This window comes from Chrysochloris asiatica, unplaced genomic scaffold, assembly GCF_000296735.1.
Source record: "Chrysochloris asiatica unplaced genomic scaffold, ChrAsi1.0 scaffold00017, whole genome shotgun sequence".
Classification (NCBI taxonomy): Eukaryota; Metazoa; Chordata; class Mammalia; order Afrosoricida; family Chrysochloridae; genus Chrysochloris; species Chrysochloris asiatica.
In genome coordinates this window covers 12,317,725-12,330,878 of record NW_006408535.1, presented here as the reverse complement: position 1 = coordinate 12,330,878, position 13,154 = coordinate 12,317,725, and the positions used below count along the sequence as shown (strand labels likewise).

The following is a 13,154-nucleotide window of genomic DNA, read 5'->3' as shown; positions in this document are numbered from 1 at the left end:
AAGAGCATTAAAAAGACAAGAAAAAAGAGACCAAAATAGATGTCAGAAGAGACTCTGAAACTTGTTCTTGAGCGTAGAGAACTTAAAACGACCAGAAAAAAAGAGAAAGTAAAAGAGCTGAACAGAAAATTTCAAAGTGCAGCTTGAGGTGACAAAGTCAAGTGTTATAATGAGGTGTGCAAAGACTTGATGTTTTAAAATCATAAAGCAAGGAAATGCTCAGCATTTCTCAAGCTGAAAGAACTGAAGAAAAATTAAAGCCTTGACATGCAATATTAAAAGATTTTCTGGGCAAGCGTAGTGGTTATGAATCGGGCTGCTAATCTCAAGGTCGGCAGTTCGAAACTACCAGCTGTTTCGCGGGAGAAAGATGAGACTTTTTGCTCCCATAAAGAATTACAGCCTCAAACCCTATTCAGGGTCACTATGAATTGGAACCAACTCCACAGCACATAATCACCATCACCATGGGCAAAATATTGAATGATGAAGGAAATTTCAGAAAAAAATGGAAGGAACACCAGCTGAAATCCCAGAAGCAGCTGACTGATGCTGCTAGGCAGCATCAAGAAAGAATTGCAGTTTATTGGACATATCTTTTTAGTTCTGCAAAGGGTCACATGGATAAAGATGTCTAGGCAGCCTTACTCCAGATCATACAAATGTCGCAGTGACTGGTATGCTAGCAGTAAACACCAACCAGCCACCCTCTCTACTTTATCCTGCTGGTGCTGAGCATTCTATGTGCAATTCCACGGCCTTGCTGGACCTTACTGTGCTAACAGAATTAAGATGTATTTTGTTCGATTAAAAAAAAGAAAAATACACAGTCACTGTACCAAAAAGAATTGGTTGATGCTTACTCATTTCAAGACATAGCATGTAAGCAAGAACTGATGGTTTTGAAGAAAGAAGTCCAGGCTGTACTGAAGGCACTGGCAAAACACAAGGCTCCAGGTGTCAATGGAATACAAATTGAAATCGTTCAACAAACTGATGCAATGCTGGAGGCACTCACTTGTCTGTATTGAGAAATTTAGAAGACAGTTACCTGGCCAACCTATTAAGAAAAGATCTATATTTGTGCCCATTCCGAAGAAAGGTGACCCAACAGAATGTGGAAATCATGAAACAATACCAGTATCACATGCAAGTGAAATTCTGCTGAAGATAATTCAAAAAGTGTTGAAGCAGTGTATCAACAGCTGGATTTAGAAGAGCATGTACAATGGGGGATATCATTGCTGGCATCAGATGGATCTTGGCTGAAAGCAGAGAATACCATGAGGATATTTGCTTGTGCTATATTGACTTGCAATAGCACTCAGCTGTGAGGATCATAACAGTATGGATAGCATTGCAAAGAATGGATATTCGAGAACACTTCATTGTGCTCATGAGGAACCTGTACATAGACCAAGAGGCAGTTGTTTGAACAGAACAAGGGAACGTTTATGGTTTAAATTCAGTAAAGTTGTGAGTCACAATTGTATCCTCTCAATATACTTAATCTGTATGATGTGCAAATAATCCAGGAAGATGGATTATATGCAGAAGAGCATGGTATTCTGATGGGAAGAAGAAGATTCATTAACAATCTGTAATATACAGATGATACAACCTTGCTTGCTGAAAGCAAAGAAGACTTAAAATACTTACTGATGAAGATCAAAGACTACAGTCTTCAGTATGGATTATACTGCAATGTGAAAAAAAAAGAAAAATCCTCACAACTGGACCATTATGATAAATGGAGAAAAGATTGAATTTGTCAAATAATTTTGCTTGGATCCACAGTCAGCACTAATGAATGTAGCAGTCAGATGTCAGATGACATATTGCATTAGGCAGATCTATTGCAAAAGCAAAGATGTCACTTTAAGGGCTAAGGTGTGATTGACCACAGTCATGGTATTTTAAATCACTTCATACATACATATATATTTATAGACCTTGGACAGTGAATATGGAAGACAAGAGAAGAATTGATGCATTTGAATTATAGTGTTGTAGAATATTGAAGAAGTAGAGCCAGAATGCTTCTTAGAAGTGTTGGTGGTAAGACTTTGTCTCTTGTACTTTAGACATGCTATCAGGAAGGACCAGTTCCTGGATAAGGACATCATGCTTGGTAAAGTAGAGGGTCAGCAAAAATGAGGAAGACTCACCAAGAGATGAATTGACACAGTGGGAGCTAAAATGGGCTCAAATATAATAGCAATTGTGAGGATGACACAGGATTGTGCATTGATTCGTTCTGTTGTGCATAGGATTGCTTTGAGTTCGAACTGACTCAATGGCACCTAACAAAAATGTAAGATGGCATCAACTAATAATAGCGGTTGTAACTCTTAATCTCAAATTTCACTAGAACTTAAAAACCCATTACAAATTTCTTGATTTTACCCATAATTCTTACTCAGCATCATGTTGTTAGTATTGTTAAATGCTGTCGAGTTGTTTCCAACTCATAGCGACCCTGTATAGAGTTTCTGGGGAGCAGCTAGTGGGTTTGAACTGCTTTGAGGTTAACAGTTCAGTGCTTATTCTACAGCACCACACCAGGACTCCCAGCATCATATTAGAATGTGTAAAATTAAGTTGTGTGATTAAATCTTAAGATACCCATTGTGAAGTTTTAAAGTTAGTCTTCTTTGGTGATAGGTTGATGTCATCAAGACTAGAGTGATTTTTAAGAGGAGCATTCCTCTACTGCCAGTGAGAAGCTTATTATGATACAGACTCATCCTGAGGCTGAGAAAAGTGATATTTTTCTTAAATTTTAAATAAAATTTCAGAAACATTTTCCAGTTTATGAAGAGTAACTATCATGTTGACCGCCTTAACTGAGACAAAACAATTGCTTGTTGTTAAGTGCTGTTGAGTCAGTTCTGACTCAGTGGCCCGTGTAGAGCTTCTGAAGCTTTAAATCTTAACAGGAGCAGAAAGCTTCATCTTTCTCCCATGGAGCAGCTGGTGGGCTTGAACCTCAGACCTTGAACCTCTGTCCAGTGTTTATAGTATGGAACCATTGCGCTCCCCAGACATAAAAAAATGATGGTTTTTAAATCTTTTGCTAAGGAAGATGTAGCTTATTCCTCTGGTAGTTGTCACTGAATTCAGTTGATGTGTTATTTATGTACATGGTATTAACATGTCACCATTTTTGTTTTTTAATTGTTGCAGCTTAATGTAGACTTTTGGTCATAAAATAAATCTACAAAATTTTCCACCTAAATTAGTATTTTTGGAGGGGGATTTTAAACATTAGTAGAATGCAAGTATATTATGGTGATGTTTCAGCCGGGGCAACTTCATTCTCTTCTAAAGATCACAGCTCCTATTCAGAAGCTTTCTGTTTGGCTACTCCTTCTGGGATCCCAGTAACAGCTCTTTTCTTTTCTTACCCCTTCAGTCATTAGGGGAGGTTGTTGTTGTTTTTAAGTGCCATTGAGTCAGTTCTGACCCATAGTTACCCTGTATAGGGTTTCCAAGGAGTGGTTGGTGAGCTTGAACTGCCAACTTTGTGGTTCAGACCGACATTGCAGTCCAGCACATTAGCCCACAGCAGTTCCTTTATTGTTACTAACCCTGGAGTATTGTTCTTTGTTGGTTTTCTAAACCCTGTTTATATCTTTGTAAATAGGTCCCTTATTGCGCTCCCTTCTATTAGACAATTTGAATGTATCATCTGTATTATTTGACAGAACTTTGACATAATAGCCAACACTCGTCCATTGGAGTAATTTTAAAGATATTTCTTTTGGTGGATAGGTAGGAGTAGAGGTCCTGGTGTGGCATGTTAGGATAAGCACAGAACTGCTAACTGCAAGGTTGGTGGTTCAAGCCCACCAACCACTCCTCGGAAACCCTATACAGGGTCACTGTGAGTTGGAGCTGACTTGACAACACTTAACAACAGGTAGGAGTAAGGATTGAGGGTTAGGGTTGTGACTATGGTTAGGTCCAGGCTAGGCTTAGGACTTTGTTTATTGTTAGGGTTATGGTTAGGACTAGTGTCAGTGTTAGGGTAGGGTTTGGGTTAGGGCTAGGAGTAATAGTTGGTCTGTTTTTTAGTGGTGGTGGTGGTGGTTATGTGCTGCCGAGTTGGTTCTGACTCATAGCTACCCTGTATAGGATTTCCAAGGCTGTAATTCTTTATGAGAGCAGATGGTCTCATTTTTGTCCCATGGAGCGACTGGTAGATTCAAACAGCTGGCCTTGTGGTTAGCAGCCCAGTGTCTAAACCCACTACCAGAGCTCCTGTTTTTAGAGTTTCAGTTAGTTTAAAAAAAAAAAAAAATCTGAATTCTGTTTGATTGCCCCTTCATTTGGAAGTTCTATAAATACGTTATTTGATTGTAGTCTGTAATTTTGCCTTGGAATAGATAACTCTACATACCCATTGCTATTTTACTTAAGGTATTTGGCCTGAAATATATAAAGTTTGCTAACCTGACTTCTTGTTGCAGACAAAACTTACCTGGGGCCCCTACTTATGGTTTTACATGCTTCGGGCTGCCACATCAACCCTCTCAGGTATTGTTTTCCTGTTTGAATATTGTACAACTGATGTGTTTTGTTCTAAGAACAGGAACTTTGCCAAAAATGGAGAAACAGTAGGGAGTTAAATCATTCTATCTTCAGCAGCTGGCTAGTACTGGAAGACTTCATGTGTTAATCTAGCATGTATTTTAGCTTAAAACATCTTCTGCTCCAGCTTGTGTTTAAGAAAACCCAAACACTGAAAAATAACTATATTAAATTAGATATGATTTCCATGTTCTTGAACCCTTTCGCTTAGCAACTATTTTGTCATTTGATCCCTACTGCTACATTGTTTTCATTTGGTCTGACTGCTTATTCTAAGCCTGTAGTTATAAATCATTTGTATACTTATATATTTTGAGTAGTTAGTTGACACTAATTCTTATTTGAAGGAAATGCTCCCAATTTTAACTCCATCATATCTTCTATCACTGTCTGCTTTGTATTAGAACTAGTTGTAAATAGCAATTCATTCAGCAAACATTTATTGAGCATTCAGCTTGTGCTATAGACAGCTTAATGTAATGGAATGACCTTGAGCTTTAGATTCAGACTTGGATTTGAAATTTGGATCTGCTTTGTCAGCTTGGGCAAATTCCTTAACTTTTCTGAGCCTAACTTTTCACAGTACCTGTCATATGGTAAGCACTTAGTGAATATTACAGTACAGACTATTCTGCTCCTCCAGCCTAATGCTCATCATGCCTCTAAAAGTATTTCTCCTTGAAAAAATAGACATGTAATAGATCCTTATAAAATCTGGTGTTAAATGTTATAATAGAGGTCTGAACACAAAGTGTTACTGGGATCTCAGAGAGAGCCATTAATGCTTATTAGGGAAATCCAGAAAGATGTACAGAAGGGAAATGATCTTGGTTTTCATAATCTTGAGAGCAGGAACTCAAATGTGTATTCCTACAATGCCTTGCAATAGAAAGTGCTAAAATAAATTTATGAAATTGTATAAGTATTGTAACTTTTGTATCTTTAGTTTGTGACTTTCTTGGAGAGAAGATTGCATCTGTTTTGGGCATCAGCACCCCAAAATATCAGTATGCCATTGATGAGTATTACCGGATGAAGAAGGAGGTGTGTCTCCTATTTACATTTTCTTGATTAAGTTTGGGCTGCTGTAGACTTGGTGGGTTATCTAATGAACATATGTATTCTCATATTCCAAGACATTTTATTCTCGTGTCATTGATCATTTTACTAAATTAACATACATTTTAGATTTTAAATATTGCTACAGTTTTTATATCATCTATGTGCAGAACTAAGTTAGATTTTATGAAAATTTGAGGAACATAGATAATAAGTCTTGAAATAAAATCGAGGAAAGTGAAAAAAGTCAGCTTTCATCAATTGCGTATTATGTGCTCCTCCACATTTGTAATAGTGCTTCTAAGACAAGGGAGATGAGGTAGATAGCATAGTGATTAAGAGAGCAGATTTTGTAATTAAACAGGTTTGAATCCCATTTTTTTACAAGGTGTGTGCTGTTGGGTGAGGTGAATTATGTAACCTTCTAAGCCTCTGTTTTATCCCTGTAAAATAAGAATGAAAACAGCATTTAACAGGTAATTATAAGAATTACCTGAAATGATGATAAAGGACTTTCTCAGTCGTGTCTCTTTTATGTTGGTGTTCAGTAAATGGTATTACAGAATAAATGTTATGGCAAATTTGTCGATTCCGTATGTCCTGAGATACAATTTATTGACCCGGCTAATAGTAAAATTTTAGGTTTCAATTTATATTTACTTTATAGGTTTTATTCTAGGAAATGAATAAACTATATAATTCTAACTTTGTATTACCTGTGTTAATTTATGGTTCATAAATAAACCTATTTAATATGTAAAAGATACAAAGAAACAATCATGTTAGAGCAGAATAAAGACTTGATATATAAGGAGTCATGGTGTGTCTCCTTATTTAACTGTAGGTTAAATGCACTGGAGCAAGGGTGGTTTGAACCACAAGGTTGGCCCTTCAAGCTCTCCAGCTGCTCCTCGGAAACCATGTACAGGGTTGCTATGGGTCAGAACCGACTCGATGGCACTTAACAACAGCAATATAAACACTAATAGCTCTGACATCAGCAATATTAAATCTTTTAATTTTGGGTGTCTGGGGTGACAAATCATGGAAATTGTCAGTTCCATAACATTGTGAAGAGCTGTAAGGTGTCCTGTAAGTTCTCTTTCCCTACCTCCTCTCCATCAGGTACCCCCAGACCCCAATGACTCTGACTTGTTCCTACTATCTTAACACTTGTTCAGTCTGTCCAGGCCAAGGTAGTATCCTTGTCATTCCTTAAGTACACTAGGCGTGTTCCCCCTTGATGCATTTGCACTGGTTGTTTCCTCTGCCTTGGAATGGTCTTCCCACAGATAAATGAGGTTGGTTGTATGTCACTGAGTTGGTTCCGACTCATAGCAACACTCAATAAAGTTTCTGAGGCTGTAAATCTTTATGGGAGTAGGAAGTCTCGTTTTCCCACGGCGCAACTGGTAGATTCGAACTGCTGACCTTGTGGTTAGCAGCCCAGCTTGTAATCCACCACATTACCAGGGTTCCTTTAGATATATGTTGTTGTTTAAGTGCCGCTGAGTCGGTTCTGACCCATAGCAACCCTGTATTGGGATTCCATGGAGTGGCTAGTGAACTTGAACTGCCAACCTTGCCATTCAAACCAACTTTGCAGTCCAGTGCATTAACCCACACAGTGCCACACCAGGACTCCTTAGATACATGAGAGAGCTTTAGAAAGTTTGTGGAAAAATGTATTTAAAAGATAATGGGATTTTTCCATGAACTTTTTGAAGCCCTCTGATGAGTGTGGCTGACTTCCTTACTTTGCTCACATCACCCCAGAAAAGTAGGTGTGACAACCCTATTTAGAAATACAATTGCCTATAAACTTTCCCTACTAAAGATTTCCAATTCCCCTTACCAAGCTGTTTTTACCTCACGTACTTGTACTTAACACCTAATGTACTGCATAGGAGTCCCTGAGTGGTGCAAATTACGCCATCAACTGCTAAGGCACCTTGAAAGAAAGGCCTGTTGGTTATTTTCTGAAAGAGCAGAGCCTTTACAACCTCATGGAGGGCATATTTTATTCAAGGACAACTTGGTTTGGTTTTAACATACTGCATAATTTGTTATTAATGTTTATTTTCTGTCATTCTTCCATTGGAATTTTACCTGTAGAGGTGCAGTGATTTTTGTCTCGTTTATTAGTCTGAGAATTTAGAGCAGTGGCTGGCGTATATAGTACATACTCCATATATTTTGAATGAATGTATTTATAGAATCTCTCCTGTGGGCTCCTGGTGTGGAGCTGTAGGATCAGCACTGAACTGCAAGCCGCAAGATCGGCAGTTCAAGCCCACCAGCTGCTCCTAGGAAACCCTGTACAGGGTTGCTATGAGTCGGAACTGACTTGACGACCCTTAACAACTCTTATAAGCTAAGTGTCATGTAAGGCACTTTAACATACTCCTATCTCTCAGTAATTAGTACTATCTGAAAATTTTATGGAGAGGGCTTCAAAAAGTTTGTGGAAAAATTACATTTTCTTTTTTCCTAGTTGGTTTTTAATGGAAGTTGTATACAAATTTAAATTCTGCATCTTCTCAGTTGATTCTCCCTGTTTGTCCTTTTCCTTTCCTACTTGGTGAAATTTGGCTTTCCACTTAAGGATCCTTTTGTGGTCTTTGTCTGGTTTTACCCTTATCTTTAACCAGCTTACTGGGGTGAATGCCCACATGGACAACTGTGCCCTTAGTGTTATCTCACTGCACCTGTTTTCTGTGGATTACTATTGCTTCCTGTAAACCTGGATGACTTTGCCAATTTGCTGACCTTTTAAGTATCCTCATACCTGAACGTCATCATCCTTTCAGATAGGCATGGACTGAACACTGTATTTTTGTCTCAGTTCTTTGGAAAGAGGGGAAGATACAATCTTTCTGCAAATGTGGGAAGTTGCATTGGAATGCTTTTTATGGTTTTTGCTCCTGTCAGAAGCCACAAAGGGATTGAACCTCATTTTGCCTCTGTCAGTTCAGTAGAGGACCACAAAAGGAGGGAAAAAAAATTCCTTTATCTTTCAGTTTCATTTTTTCACAAACTGTTTTGAAGTCCCTTGTATATTATGTAAGAAAGTAGGTGCAGAGAAGTTTAAGTAACTCTACCAGTCACAAAACTAGGAACTGGTAGATCTGGTTTTAAGACCAAATCTTCTAATTTCAGATGTAGTTTTCTTCCCTGTAACTGTGAATTAGGGGGAAGAAAACTTCAGTTCCAATTTGTGACTGAGCTGCTGCTCCCAAACAATCCAATAACAGCTGGCTTTAGTTAAAGCTCTTGTGGTACTCTAGTTACTGTGAGGTGGCATAGAAAGGATTTAGCTATCTATACCGGAGTCCTGGTGTGATGCTCTGGGCTAATGCGTCAGACTGCAAAGTCCTTTGAACTGCAAGGTCAGTGATTCAAGCTCATCAGTTGCTCCTTGGAAACCCTATACAGTTGGAACCAACTTGATGGCACTTAAAAATATTATCTCCAATTTATTAATCCTAGAAAAATGGAGAAATTGTCTTTTTAAGACTGGCTATTTTTCAACTATTGTGCTAGGTATTATATGCCTTGTATAGTTTAATCTTCACACACCTCTTTTGATTATTATCCTGATTTTAAGATGAAGAAGCAAGAGATGGTCCCTTTATTTGTGGTGGTTGTTGTTAGGTGCTGTGGAGTTGGTTCCAATGCTGTGCGATCCTATGCCTTCCTCACAGTTGTATTTTGGACACATAAACTGTGAGCAGAAGGGAGTGGGCTTGGTGTACAGAAAACTACAAGTACTGCAAAAGAAAAGTTTATGTGCTGGTTGTTAAGGTGCAAAGATGGGAGCAGTTCTGTTTGTAAATATAGTGAAGTTTTCGGGTTGGGGTGAAATGAGTTTAACTAGTGAGAAAGCTTTAGTGCTTAAGATCATGGGCTCAAAAACCTAAGGGCCTGATCCTGGCTATGCTACTTATTACTAACTTCAAAACCTTGGGCAAGATATGTCATTTCTTTAAGCTTCAATCTCATTTTATAATAAGAATTGCTTAGGATTGCTGTGTGGATTTAATGAATATGTACAAATACCTAGAAGAATGATATTTAGTGTATATTGGTGGTAGTATTTTCAGTTAAGCAAATGAGAAAGGCAACCAAGTTAAGCTATAATGTGAAGGAATAAAATACATTACATGTGTGGGGAAATTTTAAGAATATGAAGTTTATTGTAGCTAGTGAACATAGGATACAGTGTGGGAGTTGGAGATGAGTCTGGAAAGGTCAGCTGGTTTTATATGTTAAGTGGCTTAAAAATATTGTGAGTAAATGAATATAGATGAATATTTATGAACAAATGCCATCAGCCAGGTTTAAGAGTCTCATTACTTCATTTGGACTGTACTAGCCTCCTTATATGGTCTTTCTCTGTAATTGTTTCCTACGTTTGAAAATGCTTCCTAGAATTAAAGCAGTATATGTACTTATTAGATTATTTACTGTGATTATTAGACTCAGTCTGAAAACATCAAGTCCCTGTAAAAGTCTCATCATCAGGTCTCATCCACGATAAGCAATAATATACCATATTTTTAAATAGCTTCATTTTCCCTTTAACTATTATATACAGCAGTTATTTAAGAATGGGGAAGGGTGTCTAAGTCATATACTTACTAGATCAAACTGAACTAGTAGAACACTAATGTTTTGATCTAAAAGACAAGACAAGACAAGCTGACAGTGGAAGAAAAAAATACTTTCCCTTCTGGACATATATATACTTCAACAGTTCTTCATATTTTCCCCTTTTAGGAAGAAGAAGAAGAAGAAGAAAACAGGATGTCTGAAGAAGCTGAAAGACAGTATCAAGAACAACAGAAGAAGCTGCAGGCTGATTCTGTTCAGACAGATCAACCAGAAACAGTGGTTTCCACTTCATTTGTGAATATCAATTTTGAAATGGAAGGAGACTGTGAAGTAATTATGGAAAGCAAGCAAAACCAAAACGCAGTTTCTGTCCCACAGTAGATAAGGAAATGACTATCAAACTTCAAGTCCTGGAGTTTTTTATACCATGAACTTTCACATTCTTTCTTCAATGGGACTTAATATTCTTATTTATATTTTAAATTATTAAGATATCCATAATGGAAAAATGTTTCTTCATTGTTACGTTGTATCTACCAAAAGCTAAATCTGAAATTTGGATATTAGTACTCTTTTATTTTGTCAAATTAGTGACTTAAAAAAAAAAATCTTAAAAAAAAAGGTTAAGGACATTGTAGAGCCCTACTTGCCACTTAGAATTTTAAAAATTATCAAACTTGTTTGTCAGTTGTGTTTGTAAAACTTAGATATTGCTGATTAAGGCTTATTGAAATTGATATTCTTAGTCTCAGATAAAAATGAGCATTTCTCCCCCTAAATTTTCTCATGCTACCTTGCATTTATATATATTAGCTAACCTTGATTTCACATTGAAGGCTGATTCATTGAGTGTAATAAAAGGATTAAGATGGAAGCACTTTGAATTTTGTTTCATTGAGAATTATTTTATGGAAGAGTAAGTTTGAAGTTAATCTGTACTAACTAGACTATTTGACACCCTGTGTGTGTCCATGTAGAACTGTGCTGCATGGGGTTTTTAATTTTTACAAGTAGTTTGCCAGGCCTTCTGAGCACCCGTAGGTGAATTCAGCCCTCTAAAGCAGCTTTACATGTTAAACATTTACACTATCTAGGGACTCCAGTTTATACCACCACCAAATACTAAGAAGGGTTTCTATTTTTTAGTCTTAATCTTGTCACTTTTCAGTAGTTTTTAAACAAATCTTAAAAGTGCTAGAAATAGAATGTATTTGTATTCAAGTGGCAATATATAATGTTTCACACCACAGCATCTTGTGACTCGAGTAGTGGTTGGTACAAATGGAGATTTAACTCCTCAGGAGCTATTACTGTACAAGCAGCCAGTGTTAGTTACCATTAACCACTTTGAAGTAATAATGGGATGGGCAATTTACTTGAACCAGGTTGGCCATTTCTCTAACCACTGTACTAGTTGCAGAACTTACAAGGATATATAATACAATGCTAATTTTGAAAATATTCCTAAATATATATTCAGAATCTTATGGTATAACTTTGGTTTGTAACCAAATATGGATCAGGAAGAATGTTCTAGAAATGTTTTTTAAAAAAATGGTTGCTCACAAACTTAAAACAGCTTTTAGAAATCAATGGTTATGTTAATAGCCTAACAGCATTACACTTCCAATCTTAAGATGTATTTACTAGGGGGCTTCAAAAAGCTAGTGAAAAACGGAATTAAAAGATAATGGAATTTTTCCTTGAACTTTTTGAAGCCTTCTCGTATCAAAGAAATTTACAACTTTAGGTATAGTGGGCCTATTATGAAAATACATTATCCATGATCATACACATTTGGCCACTACTATATGTAAGAAGCTCTGGTAGAGTAATGGTTACAAATCGGGCTGTGAACCGCAAGGTCAGCAGTTCGAAACTACCAACTGTTCCGTAGGAGAAACATGAGGCTTTCTGCTCCCGTAAAGATTTACAGCCTCAGAAACCCGTTACAGGGCTGCTATGTGTTGGAACTGACTCCCTGGCATGTAACCACCACCACCATATGCTTCAGTTAAAATTTTAAGAATTCAGGAAAGATAATTAAGTATATTAGTTTTCAGTTATGGATTCACAGTATGGTGATTCATAGTATGTAATGGTAATCTTTACTCATGGATATAAATGATACAATTTAATGCATAAAGGATTAATCTTCAAACCAAATAGAGTATGTAATCGTCACATAGCTTTAAAATGTACTAATCTGACCTCTTCCCTCAAATGTTTTAACTTGAATTGAGATAGTATCTTCAACTCATATTTGAGTATCAAGTGAAGGCATTCATATCTAAAAGCGATGTTCTAAATCTTAAGGCACTAAGTCTCTAAAAGAGACCTTTTCTGATTGTAGTTGACCGATGGTGGTTTTATTTTCCTTGAATTTTACTTTCTCTACTTGTCCAATAGTTGCCAATTTGTAATGTTTACATAGTTATTAACTGTGCCTTAAAATTTTATACTTTTATGAAACTATAAATTTTCCCATAAATGCATTAAATCGTTTGTCTTATTTTAAGCCTTTTTTTTCCTAATTCCGATTTCAAGTCTTTTAATAACTACTGATCCCTCTTCTAATCTTTCATCTTATAAAACTAAATAAAATATAACAGTTAGTTTAATTGAAGATCCTTTTACAGTGAATGAACAAATTCCATGGCTCTTAAAATATAGTTATGCTTTATAAAATATAATCATGGTACTGGTTAATAGAGTTAGATAAAACTTTCATAACACTTTTAATGAAAATATTAGTTTGAATACATTTTATTGGAAGCATTCTATTAAAAGGAATATTGTATTTCAACACTTCTACCCAGAAATGAAATAACTATGCTAATATATGGGAAAGTACACTATCATCTTTGGTGTATGTAATATTTTAGAAG

At 36.6% G+C, this 13,154-nt stretch overlaps 1 protein-coding gene across 1 annotated transcript in view; it reads left to right on the top strand.

Moving 5' to 3' along the window:
• Window positions 1–10,667, top strand: part of FAM177A1 (family with sequence similarity 177, member A1) — a 21,210-nt gene extending 10,543 nt beyond the window's left edge. The window contains exons 4-6 of the mRNA XM_006835350.1: window positions 4,473–4,539; window positions 5,540–5,637; window positions 10,432–10,667. Of these exons, the coding sequence (XP_006835413.1) occupies window positions 4,473–4,539; window positions 5,540–5,637; window positions 10,432–10,647 (381 nt within the window). The 3' untranslated portion in view covers window positions 10,648–10,667. The remainder of the gene's footprint in view (window positions 1–4,472; window positions 4,540–5,539; window positions 5,638–10,431) is intronic.
• The last annotated feature ends 2,487 nt before the right edge of the window (window positions 10,668–13,154 follow it).